This window comes from Mustela erminea, chromosome 6 (genome assembly GCF_009829155.1).
Source record: "Mustela erminea isolate mMusErm1 chromosome 6, mMusErm1.Pri, whole genome shotgun sequence".
Classification (NCBI taxonomy): domain Eukaryota; kingdom Metazoa; phylum Chordata; class Mammalia; order Carnivora; family Mustelidae; genus Mustela; species Mustela erminea.
The window spans coordinates 43047219-43065777 of record NC_045619.1 but is presented as its reverse complement, the minus strand read 5'-3'; the positions used below and the strand labels follow the sequence as shown (position 1 = coordinate 43065777).

At 36.1% G+C, this 18559-nt stretch overlaps 1 protein-coding gene across 18 annotated transcripts in view; it reads right to left on the bottom strand.

Moving 5' to 3' along the window:
- KCNC2 (potassium voltage-gated channel subfamily C member 2) overlaps window positions 1-18559 on the bottom strand; it is a 185198-nt gene that overhangs the window by 10291 nt on the left and 156348 nt on the right. For all 18 annotated transcript variants that reach the window (XR_004286760.1, XM_032346991.1, XM_032347000.1 and 15 more), the window contains exon 3: window positions 88-1015. Coding sequence is in view for 17 of the 18 variants with exons in the window: in XM_032346991.1 (XP_032202882.1) it covers window positions 88-1015 (928 nt within the window). In the remaining variant the exon portion in view is untranslated. The remainder of the gene's footprint in view (window positions 1-87; window positions 1016-18559) is intronic.

The following is an 18559-nucleotide window of genomic DNA, read 5'->3' as shown; positions in this document are numbered from 1 at the left end:
GCAGACAATGAAAATGGTTGCCTTCTACCTGAGGGACATACTGGTCTATAAAGTGGTTAGTGGCATGCATTTGAAATTGTGCCTTACCTGATCTGTTATGTTCCAGAAGCCGATTGTCCTTGCCCAGACATGCGTCACCCTGTGTGCTATTGCAGGCCATATTTAATTCTGTCTTGCAAAAAGTAGGTGAGCTTGCCTGAGGGGCAGGAGGGATGTGCTTCTTTCTTTTTCTTGGAAGTTTCTGCTTCGCCATTGCCAAGGAGTAGTACATTCCAAAGTTGTTGACAATGACAGGCACCGGCATGGCTATTGTTAGCACTCCAGCCAGAGCACACAGGGCTCCCACCAGCATCCCTGACCATGTTTGGGGGTACATATCCCCATAGCCCAAGGTAGTCATGGTCACTACAGCCCACCAGAAGCCAATTGGAATGTTTTTAAACTGCGTGTGCTCACTAGCTGAAGGGTCGTTAGGTTGAGCTCCTACTCTCTCGGCATAGTAGATCATAGTAGCAAATATCAGAACTCCTAGAGCCAGGAAGATTATCAGCAGCAAAAATTCATTAGTACTAGCTCGAAGTGTGTGTCCAAGCACCCTCAGACCTACAAAATGGCGGGTGAGCTTGAAGATTCTCAGGATCCTCACAAATCTTACCACCCTGAGGAAGCCAAGGACATCTTTAGCAGCTTTGGATGACAGCCCACTGAGTCCCACCTCTAAGTAGAAGGGTAGGATGGCCACAAAGTCAATGATATTCAAGAGATTTTTGATGAATTCAAGTTTATTAGGGGAAAAAATGATACGGACTAAAAATTCAAAAGTAAACCACACCACACACACTCCTTCTACATACGTCAAGGCAGGATCCGTTTCGATTTCATATTGCAGAACAACACTTGTGCCATTGATGACTGGTTCTGTCTTGTTTTTAACAATATTGAAAGCTTCATGTGTCTCCAGGCAAAAGGTTGTGATTGAAACCAGGATGAAGAATAAAGAAGCAAAAGCAATAAACTGTAGGGGGAAAAAAGAAAAAAAAAAAAAAAGAGAGAGAGAGAGTGATCTGAACTTTGGTATACTTTGATCCAAATCTAAAAGTATCGATCCTGCAGAAGAAGAAAAAAAAAAAAAAACTTATTTGGAGATTTTGCTTGGATATCACTCAGGTGAAAGAACAGATGCATAGGTATCAGTAATTAGATTGCACATGTAATGTGTTTCAAGTTCTGTTTTCTGCTTATATAGGTAAAAACTTTGGCTTTATGTTGGAAAATAATTTCTTGACTCTTTTCTATAGTATACCTGTTCAGAGAGTATAAAAATCAACCAAAACAATGTAAAGGGCAACAAACTGGAAAAAAAAAATAAGAAATGTACACAGTGGCTCCAGATATTCCTTCTGATCCTAGAAATCTTCATGTATTAGATCAAGCTTTATATCTATAAATATAAGGTATAGTCCATACTGATGAAAATTTGGATGACACCTGAATTTGACTGTAGGTTTTTAATCATAAGTAAAATTATCAAGATGTCAGGAAGTATGGACGAGAAAAAATATTATTTTTCAGCTATGTTATAGTTAAATTGTATCGACTTAAGGTGGAGACTTGTCCGAAAAAACAGATCTAGAGATGAAGAGTAGGCAATGAGACCAAAGAGAGGGAGAAATAGAGTTAAGGAACAAATTTTCTTTTTCACCTGAAAAAGAATTCCAAGTGTTAGAGGAGCATGCTATAAAATTGCAGGGTTTTTTTTTTTTTTTTAACTCAACTTTTTATTTTATTTCTTTAATCATTAATATGCGAGTACACATACCTACTAATACAGAATAATAATAATAAAAGCTCTCACTTACTTAATTCTTATTAGTGCCAGACACTCATAAAAGCAAATTACATAATTAACTCATATCAATACTCATAACAACATTACTACTACCATATTTTATAGTTCTGCAATATTAACACAGAATTTAAGCTACATTTCCAAGTCATAAGACACAAAGTGATAGACCTAAGATGCTAACCTGGCAAGTTTCACCCCCAGACTCTCACCTGTGGAACTCAAATATGTTGGAAAATTTATTTTGGGGTCGCATACTTCTTAATATTTGAGATCTGAAAACTTAACACCCAGTTTGAGTGAATGGTACTGTTGCAGACAGTACCAGAGGCTTGCAAAGAAGCCAGAATATTGCTAATTCTTTCTGCCAATGCTCTCAGATTTAGCATGTGTAAGGAGCACCAAGAGATTGCCCTTTTAATATCCAAATTGATTAATCATTTAGGAGCAAGAAGTCATCAGTCAAGTGCAGAGCAGCCCTTTTTCAGAAAAATAGGGTGTATCTGAATCCCAAACCTGTCCCCTAATACCAATTCCTCACCCATGCCTAAGTTTCAAGAAGAGATTGAAACTACCTACTTTTTCCCTGGTAGAGTTTCGATGTAAGCAATATACAAAGGGACCAAAAAACCCCCACAAAACAACAATAAAAAAAACTTAGGATGGTGACTATCTGCCTTAAAGAATAACTTCAGTTGTTTCAGTGCAGTGTAGCAGTTAGTGTATCATTCTTATAATATTATAAAACATTCCATTTTCATGGCTTTGACTTACTTCTCCATGCATATCTTCTCATTTTCCTTGGTTTTGATAACACAGTTTCATTGATATCTTCCCCAGACATAATGCAAGATGTTAACGTGTTTTTACCCAGCTTTCTCTTTGTACAAATAAATATATGGTTCTTTTAAAATCAACTACTTGTAACAGTATCACTAAGACATCTAGATACTTTAAAAGATGGTATCTTTTGGAGGAAGAATCAATTATGCTTGATTCATACATTACCTCTTAATCTAATCACAATTTTGTCTATAGATCTGAGAGTCAACTTTGGTTCTGATTCTCCCTGAACTCTCCTTTTGTCATTAGAGTCCTGCTGGTGTGGACATACGGACTCCCCCACCAAGCCACTCCCTGCACTCTAGTCTCCAGCATTTCAGACTAAGTGTCAAAAGTTTTAGTGCACACATTCTATCTATGAGGCAGGTACAGAATACAAGGCAGTTAAAGTAAACTGCAATTTTATTTTATGCTTCTAGTATTCCTCAGTCAGCATTTTCTCAGCTAACTTTGCAGTCTCAAATTCTGTCCACCTACATTCATGTAGTGAATTGATTGGGACGTCCCAACATTGCACTTTCAAAATCTGTTCTAGCTTCCCAGCCTATCTCTCATACAACAAAAGACAATTTTCTTGTGTATTATGAGGCCTGACAATACAAGACACTGAGACCTTTTCTGATCAGACATTTTCTTACTCTTCATTCATTCATTCATTCATTTAGCAAGTATGAATTAGGTTTCCCTCTAGGCCAGGCCAAAGGACTAGGGCTTTAACATAAGAATAGTTAACAAAACATGATGCCTGTGTTTGAGTAATTCACGTTCTATTAAATAATAAAACACACAAAAATTTTATAATTCCAATTGTGATAAATGCAATGAAGGATAGAAAGGATCAAAAAAAGGGGGCTTTATTTTAAGACTGAAGGGTCATAGAAACCTCTGACAAAATATCTACAGACTGAAATTTGAGGGATAAATGAAGGTTGACCTGATGGAAAGGGGAGACTTGTCTATAGCACAGTAGGAAGTTTTAACAAAAAGTCTGGACTTTTTCAAACTCCCTTTCTCAAGTGATGTCTTTACTGGAACACCCCAGGAGCAGAAGCTCTTCCAAACCTGCCTCTTTTGCACGAATTGTCATGATTAAAGCCCAACCTAGCACAGAGACCCTGACTTTTTCAAGGTTAACCTTTTTTTTTTTTTTTTCTGAAGAGCTTTAAATAAACCAGAAATATTACCTGGGTTTTAAAATGAGGCTGTAAGGTGACTTTAGAGCAGTTTGGTTATCGGTGGTACTCTTTTAGACTTGTTGGCCTATTGGGAGAACTATAGAGTTCACTTATCTTAAATTATTGTATCAACCCCATTGTTTGGGATGCAGTAAAAAGAAAAGATATATGTTAAAATGGTTTTTAATTTAAAACCCTATGTAAACACTATAAATCATTATTATATATATTTTAGTATACTTTAAAAATATATAATTAGTATCTCAACAAGATCTACTAGAACCTGATGTTTATGTTCATTAAATAAGTCATTATGTTGTCAGCAAAAGGTCAACAGAATCGGAAGGTACAACCTCACTTGGTGGTTGGAATTTAAGTAACATGAATCATCTTGTTAAATTTCCCACTTTGCCCACCCATTTTCCTAGAAAAGGAGTTTGGTCATATTTATTAGAACATACCTGGAGAGCTTACACAAATGTGAACTCCTCACTCTCCACACTAGGTGTCAGACACAGATTCATTGGGGAGAAGGAAATTGCATTTAACAAGCAATCATGGTGATTGCTATGCATACCTAAGTTTGAAAAACACTGTTTCAGTGTATTTTCAACTTGATAATACAGGTTGATAACTCATTAAATGAATTGGAGAAGTTTCTAAATTACAAGCATTTATAGAATCTCCCTAAGCCTTAATAAGAATAGTTCACTACCGGGGCGCCTGGGTGGCTCAGTGGGTTAAGCCGCTGCCTTCGGCTCAGGTCATGATCTCAGGGTCCTGGGATCGAGTCCCGCATCGGGCTCTCTGCTCAGCAGGGAGCCTGCTTCCTCCTCTCTCTCTCTGCCTGCCTCTCTGCCTACTTGTAATCTCTCTCTGACAAATAAATAAATAAAATCTTTAAAAAAAAAAAAAAGAATAGTTCACTACCTCCTATAGACATAAATGTCCATATCTGTGTGTCTTTGTATGTGTGTTGTGACCTAATTCTGGCTTCTACACAAATATTGGTGAGTAAACAAAGCAATTCAGCCTCTAAATATACACAATTCTAAGACACAAAACCTTGAAAAACCTAAAGTTGTTTTTACAAGTCACTTGGGACTTGAATTTATCAATATTTTTATTAGCTTATTTGTTCATTTATTTTAAAGATTTTACTTATTTATTTGACAGAGAGAGAAACAGTGATAGAGGGAACACAAGCAGGAGTAGTGGGAAAGGAAGAAGCAGGCTTCCCACCAGCAGGGAGCCTGATTTGGGGCTCTATGCAGCTTTGATCCCAGAACCCTGGGATTATGACCTGAGCCGAAGGCAGACACCTAAAAACTGAGCCACCCAGGCACCCCATTATTAGTTTTACTTAAAGAACCACATCATAGTTTTGTATTTGTATTATTCTTCACTGTAATTTTTATAGTTCCATATATATTTAGTTTTTAAGGACTTTGTAAATCTGCCAGAGTGTGATAACAACATAATAGGAAAATAAAAAGAGCGTTTAAAAAAAAAAAAACTGTCATTCTGGGAGAGAGACACTCATCTCAGAAGTACATGATTATTTTGCCTTAAAAAACAAGCTAGAATGGCTTTTTAAAAAGAATTTATAAAGTCTAAAGACTCTACTAGGTATGGTTTAGAATGAGAGGACTGTAACAGAGAACCAAAATATTCTTCATAATAACGTGGTAGGAAATTGGAAGTTGTCTTCTGTCAGCTTAAAAGTTGGGGGTGTTGGAAGAAAGTTGAAATCTGAAGAGAAAGAAATGGGAAAAGTCTCTAAGGAGGAGGAAAGGCACATCATGGGAGGGGGCAAGCAAGTGAGAAATCCCTGTTAGGTGCAGCAAAGGAACTTTGGGACATGGATGGAATGTATCAAATTTTAAGATGATGCTTTCTCTGTTATGCCTTCAGTAAAAGGTCGCTGTACAAAAGCCTGGCATTCATGGTGCTTTGAGTGATGAAGGTATTGGGCCATGGGAGGACAAAAAAGAAGGGAGGCAAGATAAAAGGTGAGACTCAAAAACATAGGAGAGTAATAGATAAGAGTAAAAGGAAATCAGGAGACATGTAACCCTTGTTAAAAATATGTGAAGACATTAGGAAAGACAGATTTCCCAACAGAATGAAGAACAGGAGCTCAGTTTATTAGGAACTTGGTTTGAGTATCAGATGAAAAGGTGACCCCAGAAGGCTTGAAGACCTAGAATCATCCAAAGGCAACACTTGGACACCATTAGCAAGAAATTTGTACACTTTGGTTAAACTTAATTCTAAGAGACTTGGATACAGAAAATGTCTTCTTTTTTTCTGACTCAGTAAGTTAACCTGAAATGGGTAAAAAAGAATGTTTTATTTCTTTTTTCTTCTTCATTGAGCTGAGAACTGTTTAAGGACTGGAAGGATGTCATATTCATTTTTGTACTTCCTGCTTTTGGCACAGTGGTTAGTATTTAGTATGGCTGGCTGGATGGATAGAAGGATGAAAGAATTAATGAAAGAAAAAATAAATTAACAAAATAATAAGGTGGATTACATTCTAACAGGACTCTAAATGATTTGAGAAAAAGGAAATGACAAATGAAACAATGAAATATGCATATTTCATATGCATATTTGCATATGAGGGGAAAAAAAAGCCAAAATTATGGTGGAAGCAAACTGAACTGGTCTATAGGTCCAAACATTGCCATTAGTAGCTTCCACTAATTCTGTTAATGGAGTCTTATCAAGGAGTTGAGGAAGGAAATCACATTGCCATCTCTCTCTTCCTCTTCCTCTGTGATAAGAACAAAAAACTCTTACAGGCATTAAATGAAAATGAGATAAATCATGTTAAATAATTAAAATATTAGAAAGCTTTCTAGAAGGTGTTACCATGCTGACTGAATTCACAGAACTGATGTATCCTCTCAGGCAGTTTCAGAAAGGATATAGCCTGCTAAAATATTGGCTTTGGATCCAATGAGTAAGCCATTTTTTTCTCCATAAACCCAGTGTCCATGGTTGGCTAGAGTGCCCTGTACTCTGTTTTAGTTTAGTTCTGTTTAGTTTCTAATCAGCAACAATGGAAAGAAAGCCCTCAGAGTGCACTTCTACATAGATGGTATTATGTCAATCTACCTCAGTGCAAAGATTTAAGTAGATCTCCAAGTACATATAATAGGCTATAAGAAAGGGGAAATCAGGCCATATTTTTGTTTATTTTCTCTTTCTTCTTAGCCTTTTAGCATGAAAATTGATATAACTGAACTCTATCTATAACTAGCTCAAAAGTGTCAAACTTAACGAGGACCAGACTGATTAACTGGACTTTCTCTGTGCTTGCATAGCCAGGATCACTGATGTAGCAATTTTCACACACTTTTGTTATGATTCTACATGTCCCCAAATTGTTCAAAGAGAAGAACTTAACATCTATCCCTAGAACCAAAGATAGGGCTTCAGTGATAGCAAAAAGTAGGTGCTCAGTTCTTGTGAAATTGATGAAGGAACACATTTTTGAAATATGTTTACTTGGCATATTAAAAATCCACTAGCCAACACAGAATCTGTCCTCAAAAAAAAAAAAGAAAAAAAGAAAAAGAAAAAAAAAAAAAAAAAGAGGGAAGCCTGGGTGGCTCAGTTGGTTAAGCATCTGACTCAGCTCATGATCTCAGGGTCATGAGATCAGGCCCTTGAAGGACTCCATGCTGAGTGTGGATCCTGTTTAAGATTTCCTCTCCCTCTCCCTCTGCCCCAACCTCTCTTGCACACATGTGCACTCTTTCTAATAATTAACTAGTTAATAGTTAAAAATAATAAAAAATAAAAGTCACCTCATCTTATCATCTCACAAGTAAAAACCTCAACCTATATTCTAAAGGTGAAAAAAAATTTTGAAGAAAAAAATTAAACTTACCTCTATTTTAAAATAAGAGTCAATGATAAATTTAATCATTAGAAATTTTTTTTTCTTTTTTTTTAGAGAGACAAAGAAAGAACAAGCAGAGGAAGTAACAGAGGAGAGGAAGAAGGAGGCTCCCTACTGAGCAGGGAACCCAACATGGGGCTTGATCCGAGAACCCTAGGATAATGACCTGAGACAAAGGCAGACACTTAACCATATGAGCCACTCAGGTACCCCTAGAAATTAACATTTTTTAAGACAAATTACCTAAAACATAGATTTTGTCATGGCTCATGAATTCCAACCCTTCAAGGAGATTCCCACTGAAGGACTGGAACTCATGGTCAAGGCAAAGAAAAGCCTGAAAACTCTTCTTGACCTTGATAGTCACCTTGAAAACGGACTCCTCACATCAGGAAATAGAGGACACTGGATTTTGTCAATTAAGGCTGTGAAAATTGCCATCGATTTGATGAGACATTTAGAAGAGAGGAGTTTTGTTTTGTTTTTTTTCCTCCTTGATTTCCTCTCACTTGTAAAAGATGATGAACCATCACTCCTTGCTTGGAAAAGATTTCTCACTTGCTCCAGCATCTTGCAGAAACTCCATGTGTTAAAACTGAAATTATTTCTTAAGATTATGTTTGCAATACTTGGTCTGGGATCAGCTTTAAACATCCTTTCTATGTAAATACTGACAAACTATGTAAATACTGATAAACTTGTGATCCGGGTTGCCTGACCTCCTGAGTTTTCCTGCGATGGACACTAGGTATATTGTGCTGGGGTTGCCATTCATGGAAGAAATTGGTTAGGATCTCTGTTTTCTCTCAGGGAGTTAATGCTCCGAAAAGGGACCCCAGCAAAATAGTTTTAATCAATACCTGGGACGACATTTTTATTTTTAATACAATAACTGTTCAGATTGTTGGTGGACTGGGTTAGCCAAGAGGAAGACAGCTTTAACAGGGAGGCGCCTATCTTAAGAAGAGGTCTCAGATTTCAGATTAAGATATGAAGACTTGAAGAATGTCGAAGTAAACACCATTTCAGAGCTCATAGTGTAGTGTAGGAATGAAGATCCTTGGAGCAACGAAGGAAGAAGATCTTAAATAGCAAAGATTCGCCGTTACCAGCTTTCAACCCAAGTCAATCCATTAAGCCAACCTGTATGATCATAAAATTGCTAAAATGCTACATCTGGCTAAATGGGAGAAGAGTTTGCTTTATTTACCTTGTGTACCCACACTACCCTGTAATGTCTGTAATCATAAAGATGGAATGGATTGTAACATTTAGTGTGTATGTGTATATATAAAGGTATATATACATATATCTATATGCACACAGTAAGGAATTTCAGCTTTTTCAATTCCACCGGAAGTATATCTCCCTTTAGCTTGCATTTTAATGCCCTTAAAAAAAAAAAAAAAAGGACATTATGGATTTTCCAAACAGAAATGCTTCACTCCGGGGCGCCTGGGTGGCTCAGTGGGTTAAGCCGCTGCCTTCGGCTCAGGTCATGATCTCAGGGTCCTGGGATCGAGTCCCACATCGGGCTCTCTGCTCAGCAGGGAGCCTGCTTCCTCCTCTCTCTCTCTGCCTGCCTCTCTGCCTACTGTGATCTCTCTATGTCAAATAAATAAATAAAATCTTTAAAAAAAAAAAAAAAAGAAATGCTTCACTCCTATTATGCCCATTCTGCTTTTCTCTCTTAAATAGTTAACGAAGACATGAACAAGGACTTCCAATAATGAAGAATCAGCGCCCATAGTGCCTCCCAATCCAAAATTTCCACTTTTAGAAATTTACTCTGGTAAAACGTGTATAGAAAAGTACAAGGATATATGTAGAAGGACATTCAAAAGTATTATTTGTAAAACAAGCAAACAAACAAAAAACCAATAACAACAAGCCAGTAAATGTCTGTTAAGTCAATGGTATGTCCGTTATATAGCATTACCAAGAACAAGGCAGGTATATATGTCCTGATGCAAAATGATATCCAATGAAATACATTAAACAAGAAGATGGTTGTAACATAATATGCAGAGTTTAATACCATTTCTTTCTCTGTGTACAACTAATGCATGCAAATAAATAGCAACACTACACTCTTAGGACTGGTTGTGTCTGAGTGTAAGAATGGCATCATCCGAATGTATTGCTAAGGGAAAATTGTAAGTGATTCTATAAATAGCTTTAAGGTTTAAAATTTTTACAAAATTTTTAAACATGTGTTTTGTTTTAAAACAAAATTCAAAGGAAGTATCAAGAGAAGTAACCAACCAAACTTGGATCTTCATTCTTGATGACCATTGAGCTAATTCTATTACTCCATAGAAATTATTCATTGGCAGATTGCCATTTTTCTTCTTTTCTACAGCACCTTCAATTTAACAAAAATGCTCTTAATTATATATGTATTCAAGTCTCATATACTAGCTTTGCCATAATTAACAAGAATGTGGTGTTGTTCACAGAAATTCGGTCTCTGGAGAAAGATAATAGTCTCTTTCATTAGTAAGACTATCCTCAAGGGCCAACGAAGTAGGGACAACGAGAGCCCAGTGTTTGCTTGTTCCATGCAGAGCTGACAATTACTTCAGCCTCTGTTGAGGCTGGTAAGATCAACTTCTCTTCATTCAAGTTTTACTGTTTAAAAGCAGTTTCACAAACTTCCCATTGCATTTATGATATTGAATTAGATCTTTCCTCAAAGGCTATACCATACACATACATGATTACTAAATACAGAAATCAGTGAAGACGGTGAAGATTAAGCTAACATAACTGAATATAATAGTATGTGTGTTTATAACACGTTTTATGTTTTATATTTATATCTATGTCTAAAATGTGTTAATATGTATGTATGATATCCATAGGCATAGGTTATATATAGATATGAATATATTATATAGATAGATATAAAATAGATTAAAAAATATAAGATTTAGATTTCTCAAATCAAGAAATGTACCCAAATATTACTTTTGGCCACTGAAACTTATATGATCTCTGATAAATATGTTTCACCATGTTTTTTGATACCTTATCCAATATAAATGTACAACATTCTCTCTACATTTTCTACGCTACAGAATGATTTCCCTGGAATTTTTATTTGGCTTAGCCACTCACAACCAAATGTAATTTTTCAGGATCCATGCAAGCAAACATCCATAACATTAATATTATCAAACAAACTATTGGTGCTCAAAATTAGGTAACTAGATTTAAAAGTTATCAGATATGGGGGTGCCTGGGTGGCTCAGTTGGTTAAGCATCTAACTGTTTCAGCTCAGGTCATGATCTCAGGGTTTTGAGATGGAACTCCACATGGGGGTCCCTGTTGGGCTCCACACTCATCATGGAACCTACTTAAGATTCTATCTTGCCCTCTTCCTATCCCTCTACCCCCGAAAGCTCATGTGCATGCTCTCTCTGTAAAAATAAAATAAAATGTAATTAATTTATTGCATGAAAATAATTTTTACAATTGTTTATTAGAATGAAGAAGAATTTTATACTTTTATCATAAGAAGAACAGATTATATATAGTCATTTCATAACATAAACATGAATTATAATTCCTAAATTCTAAATACTGAAATCTCCCTCCAAAATTTATTTATTTCACATATATTAATTTGTCTTAAATTTATTCTTAAATGATTCAGTTTGTCTTAGAACAATATGATCTATACCATCATGACTCAGGGATACCTAAGAGGTCACATTTTATTTTTTTTATTTTATTTTTATTTTTCTGACAGATCACAAGTAGGCAGAGAAGCAGGCAGAGAGAGGAGGAAGCAGGCTCCCTGCTGAGCAGAGAGCCTGATGCAGGGCTCAATCCCAGGATGCTGGGATCATGAACTGAGCCAAAGGCAGAGGCTTTAATCCACTGAGCCACCCAGGCGCCCCAAGAGGTCACATTTTAAAACCCTATCTACTCTAAGTCCTAGGCTATCTTTCTTGAGGCTAACCATCACTTCCCAAATTAAATTATCCAAGAATCCTTGGTTGAACTTAGTTGCAAGTGAGGGAGGTAAAGAGAATGTTAGCTGAAGGTGAAAGGAAGTGACTAGCTTACAAACATTTGCCAAAGATTTGTTGATTCTGATGAGTCTGTTTCTTTCAACAGACTCATTTAACACTGTGGTTAAAATCTACTCTACAAAGTGCCATGAATGCCTTTCTATCCTGCTGGAGCACCTGTGCTTGTCCAGATCCCTGTCCCAAGCTCCAGTATCAAATGTTACCATTCTCTTTTTCCATATCTGCTTGCTCAGTAATCCTTTCTAAAACATAAACACATACACAGATGGCCAAGGCCTGAGAGTCTTCCAAGACCAGCCATATCTCCAATGGAGAGGGCCTTACCTCCTCCTTCCCCACATCTATATATTCAAATTAGAGCTTTAGTAAGCTTTCCTTTTTCCTCAAGATCATTTTGTTTGGTGGATATTTGTTCTTCCTTGCTACTAAGCCTGGGTCAGGACACCTCCAATCCACCATAGTCTACTTTAGCAGCTATGCCCATGTGGAGAGAGGATATTAGAGACCTCAGTTCTTCTTCTGCCTGAAAATTTGGGTGCTCTTACAAAGAGTTGCAGATTCTTCCAAGAGTCAAATTTTCTATATTCCACAGAACAAAAGTCCCTGGGTAATTGGGGAAGGACTGATTGGCTCTGCAATTGGAAATCTGATAAAGTCAACCTTAATGTTGTTTGCTTAAGCAACTGAACTATATCAACAGCTATCAGAGTGTGACCTGGAACTTCCAGTGGTCCAGAGACCCTTTTCTTGGGTCTAGAAAATCAAAATTAGTTTGAAATCATATTAAAATATTTTTTTCTTTTTTCATTCTGTTTGTCTTACCATTTTATAGGAAAGTTTTCCAGAGGCTACATGATGTGGTATTACAACAGATTAAATGCACCAAGAAGACATGAAAATCTAGCCCACTTTCTATTACATCAGTCATGAAAAAGATCAGTAAAAATGTAAAATAATGCTACTTTTCTCACTTTACTTTTCCTCTTTTTTTCCTACTTTTTTCTATTTTTTTTCCTTTTTCTTCTTAAAAACAAATTTTATTCTTTTTAAAAATTTATTTTTGTAAGTCTTAGAGAGGTACAACCTAGGGTATATAGTCAATGATTTTGTAATAACAATATGGTGACAGACTGCAACCAGACTTATTGCAGGGATCATTTCACAATGTACAAATATCAAATCACTATTATGTATACCTGAAAGTAATAGGATATTGTATGCCAATTATACCTCAATTAAGAAAACTATTTTCATTAAAAATATGTTTGCTCACATCACTGGGTTATGTCCTAATCCAGGAAAATAAGTATTTCCTAGTCCTTCTGTAAATATTAATAGGGCCCACCAGTAACTCTATACAAAGATCACAAGGTCCCCAAGGCAATCTTCAATACAATCAGCTGCTTTATTAGATCACAAAGGAAATAAATAAAAACACGCATTTATTATGTTAATAATTTAAAAATTTTCATGAATGAAATGAACACTAACCTAACGAATTTTTAGTAATTACAGAAATCTGGAATAATCAGAACATCTGCACCAACTGCTTCAATACTATTATCTCTTGAAATTTAGTTATCTCATCTACTTCCATGATTCCAGCTGCCATCAATGAAACAGTGATAGCTCCAATGTCAGTCTCCAGCTTATACCTTAATTGTGTGTGATTTATCATAATTCCTCCAAGTCCACAAAGTTCTTCGGTCTCAATTAAATAGAAAATGATATAATGACAATCAAAATAATAACTCTATTAGTCTGGGTTCTCCAGAGAAACAGAGCCAATGGGATATATATAAGTACATAGAAAGAGATTTATTATGAGGAATTGGCTTACGTGATTACAGATGTTCAGAAGTCCCACCATCTGCTGTCTGCCAGATGAAAGCTTAGGAAAACCAGTGGTGTAGTACTGGTCCAGGTTTGAAGACCTCAGAACCAGAGTAGCCAATGGTGTTAAGTCTCAGTCTGAGTCTGGTGACCCAAGAACCAGGAGCTCCAATGTTCAAAGTCAGGAGAAGATGGATATCCCCACTGAAGCAGAGAGAGCAAATTTGCCCGCTCTCTATCTTTTTGTTCTATTTGGGTCCTTGATGGATCAGATGAAACCCACTGGTGAGGGGATCTTCTTCACTCAGTCTATTCACTTAAATGCTAATCTCTTCTGGAAACACCCTCACAGACACATTCAGAAATGTTTACCAGCTATGCGGGCATCTGTTAGCCCAGGCAAGTGGACACGTAAAATTAACTATTACAGTGACTATCATACATTTTATGAGTGAAGGTTTAAAAGACACTTCAAACTCTACTTGCCCAACATATCACTCAAATCTGATCTTGCTATTCTGTGTTTCTTTTATTCTGAACCATCATCTATCAGTTAATCAGCTTGGTACTTAGATTCCTTTTTTGTTTTCTTCCCCAACACCTTCATCTGTTGTATGACTGAATCCTCTAGATTCCCAGACTTGAAATATCTCTAGCATTTTTCTTTCTTCTCTACATTTCCAGTGCGGGTGGCCTAACTTTTATTTTGCTTTTACTTAGCTTTTCCTGGATTACTAAGAATAAGTACTCCCTCAAGGGAACAAATGTGATTAGGTCACTCAACTCCTTAAAATAGTTTAGTGGCTCCCAACACAGGATACATAATGTTCTTAATATGTCATTCAAGAAATTTCTTTATTGTGGACCTTACATACCTTTCTACTGTGAATATCACCATCTTGCCTGCTGTGCCAGAAGCTCTCATCCTCATGGAGTTCTTTTACCAAATGCACTTTTTTTTTTTTTTTTTTTGGTATGGCTAGCAAAGAACTACTTAGTATTTAAGACTAGACTCAGAAATCAGTTGGTCTTTGAAATTCCTGAAATCTGAAGCAAAATTAAGCACTTTCTTGTTAGGTTTCCTGCTCATATCTCTATGATAGTACTTATCTCATTTCTATAATATTTTATTTTCTGCCTCTTTTGTAAAAGCACAAGCTTGTGACATAAGCAGGAATTTTTATTTGCATTTTATGTCAATGACATTAAGTTAGTAGTTAATAATATTGACAAGAAGTAATAACAAAGACTATGGCCACACCAAAAGTAAGGTTTAACTCAATTTTGTTTCACTTATTTGCACTCAATTGCTTCCTCCAAATGGATTTTTAAGAAGACTTATGAAAACAACAAATAGAATATGAAGAAAAGTATAAAGGAAGACTAATGACGGAACCGACTGTCAGTTAGAGTGACAAGAGCAGGGCAGTGTGAGAGATAAAAAAGAAAGCAAGGCTTCAAACAAGGGGGGTTAACAATGTCAATTTCGGCAGAGTTCAAAGAGGGTAAAAATGGATAAAGGTCTACTGGATGAGATAAGCCAACATTAGTTTTCCCTGATGAACTGGTTTCAGGGAAAGAAATAGGAAAGAATCTGGATTTCAAGGGATTAAGAAACTAGTGGGTGCTGAGAAGTGTGAGTGGCAAGTAAACACACACACATGCACATGAGGCACACAAATACACGTTACTGCATTCTCAAGGGCTTAAGTCACTTTTGTCCACAGAGACCATTACAAATTTTAAAAAAGTTAGGCTCTACTTTAAGAATAAGTAAAATGCACTAATTTCAGAAAATATAAAACCTGCTCACCTAACATTTTCAATTCATAATGAATCAGCAATCTATGGTAACTATATGATTATTTTGTATTGTTTTTACCTAGTTCTATCTTCAAAATATAATTCTGTATCTGTTGTCCTAAGAGGCATCAGGAAAGTAAGAAGTTCATGACCATGACATTGATAATAGTTCTAAAGCATTAATAAATAATAATAGAAAAATTAATAATAGTTTTAATATGGCAGGAGCAAAATTGTCTTTGCCTTTTAAAAAGTAGCAACTAAAAATAATAAAAATCAAAATAAAAAAATAATACTGAGAGGTAATATTCAGCAAGTACATCTGATCTAAAAAAATAATTTTCATCTCATTTAATCCTACAAACATTGTATACTAGATTCTAATATCCCATTTTATAGAAAAGCAAACTGAGGTATAGAAACTAAGGTCAAAGTCGTTTTGTAGCATATATTATATATGAGCTTATCTTTTTTTTAAACAGCAATCTTCAGCTCTACTGAGCACAAATATTAAAAAATAAATACTACAATATTCCTATAAATAAATATTACAATATTCCTATAAATACACATACATGAATGCTAAACTTTGGTCATCAATAGTAAAAGTAATAAAGCCAGGAAACTAAAATTTCTCAGCTTTATTCCTAATTTGGCTTGTGAAGCTTTATATATAGTACTTTTCAAGGTCCTTATAAAATAAATGGTGTAATAACCAAAGTCTGATTCTACTACACAGGCAAATATAACTAAACAAAAGGGTGTCAAACTAGAAAGCAGTTGTGTGTTCTTTGTTTGGACAAAGTTAACTATATATTTTGGGCCTAAAGTATCTTTAAAAAATTCTAAAATCTGCATGAATGGACAATTGTGACCTGGGATCTTTCTCCTCCTTGACATACTTTTTAAAATTTTTTTTTTAATTTTCTAGCTAAAGAAAGAAATGGTTGTTTTCATAGATCATTTAGCTCATCTCAGGGCTTTCAGAGCAAGGTTTACAGACTTGTCCTTGATATAGAAACAACAGAAGGAAAGCTTCTGAATATTTAATAGAGCTAGAAAATACTACATTTAATATTCTCTTGAGCTTACACAGTGCTGACTTAGAAGGAAACCTAAAGTGTCTCTTTTCTGCATGCAGAATCTTAAAATTGCAGTCAGTAAATCATTCTCTAGAATGACACCCACAACTTGAGTAGTTCCATTCTTAAAGGTAAAACATGTGTTTTAAACCATGTGCTGAAAGCTCTTAGTTAACTGAGAAGAAATAACTGGACTGTATTTTAAGGTTTCATTCGTGTTCTATTTTTTATCTCATTTCTTCTAAAAACTTCAGCAATTTGGCAACAGCCAGAATTTTAAACTTTGTTTTGCTTTCTTCTGCTTTGTCATTTTGGGGTTTTTTGGCTTATTTGAATAAGGCACAAGTTTTAGGAGTTAAGCAAATCAGATACCAACTACCATCGAACAGGTTTTGCACATCCAATAGGCCTTGCTTTTGATTTTATAAATGGGAAAATTCCTCTAGATTGGGTAAGATTTTAAAGAACCAGGACTGGAAAAGGAACCTCTATACCTCAAAGTCCTTTTCAAACGGTTATAACCCTTCACAGGACTTTTGAAAAATGCCCCAGAGTTTGGCTTTTTCTGTCCTACAATTTCTTTATGGGCTGTTCAAGGTCTGTAACTCAATTCAATAAATATTTCTTGTCCAATTATTAAGTTGAAGGACCTCTGCTGTGAGATTCTAGAGAAACCAAGACAAGTTCTTGTGTAAAAAAAGGTGTACTCTGTACTTTTGTTAAGAAAATTAGTGTCTCAAATAAAGGTAAAATGTAGTCCATTCAATCAGAAAGACAGCCCTCAAATCTACCTTGTTCTGCCTTCCATTCATTTTTCTGGAGAGAGTGCAGGTAGCTCTTCAGGAAGTCATCATTTGCAAACCTGTTGCCAATTCCAGTGGATACTGGATGTTTTTTTCTTAAAAAGCAGTATGCCCTGAATTCACTAAAGGTTATCTCCCTTTGAGACACTCTGACTAAACCACTTCCAGGATACCATGTTCTTATTTTCTTCCCACTTCTCTGGATAATAAGTTTCCGCTTCCTTTGCTAGGTCCTCTTTTCCACCTGACCTCCAAATATCGAAGTGCCATAGAACTTGACTTCAGACCCCTTTATATTTCTAGGTGACCTAATATGGTCCAATTATTAAAACCTAGGTACACTGGGGAGCTTGAGTGGCCTGGTCAGTTAAGCATCTGCCTTCAGCTTGGGTCATGATCCTAGGTCCTGCATCAGGTTCACTGCCTGGTGAGGAGTCTGCTTCTCCTCCCTCTGCCCCTTCATCCCCACTCCCACACATACATGCTCTCTTTCTCTCAAATAAAATCTTTAAAAAAAAAAAAACCTGGATACATTAGCTTATGATTCCAAATTTTTAACTCCAGCCCTAACCTCACTGAGCTCTAGACTGCTTTCTTGATCAATCAATTGCTATCTTATAATTGTCACAAGACATGATGTCAAATAAGTTCACCAATTGTTTTTTTTTTTTAATTTCTTTCCTCTCAGATCTGTTCTTCTCCTCATCTTCTTTATCTCAGTAAATGCAACACTGTTATTCAAGTCAAAACTGAGAAGTCATCTTGGTGCTTCCCTTTCCCTCCTCACTTCAGTGTCTAATTCACCAACTGACCAGAGGCCAGGTGACAATCTTCGTGTTGAGAAATTGCCACAGTCTTCTAATTAATTCTCTTGTCCCCATACTTCTGAACTTAGCTATACTTATCTGTTGCTATATAAGTATCACCCCAAAACTTAGCAAATTAAAACAACAAATACTTATTATCCCAATTTCCTATTGGTCAGGGTGGACTGGATAGGTCTGGCTCATGGCCTCTGATGAGATCACAGTTAAGATTCTGGCCAGCAGCTGTGGTCTTCTGAATGTTTAACCAGGACTGGCAGATCTGCATCCAAGGTAGCTCCCTCCCAGGCTATTGATAGGAGACCTTAATCCCTACAGACTCTTGAGAGAAGGTCTCAGTTTCTTACCATGTGGGCCTCTCATAGGGCTCCTTGAATTTCTTTACAACATTGTAAC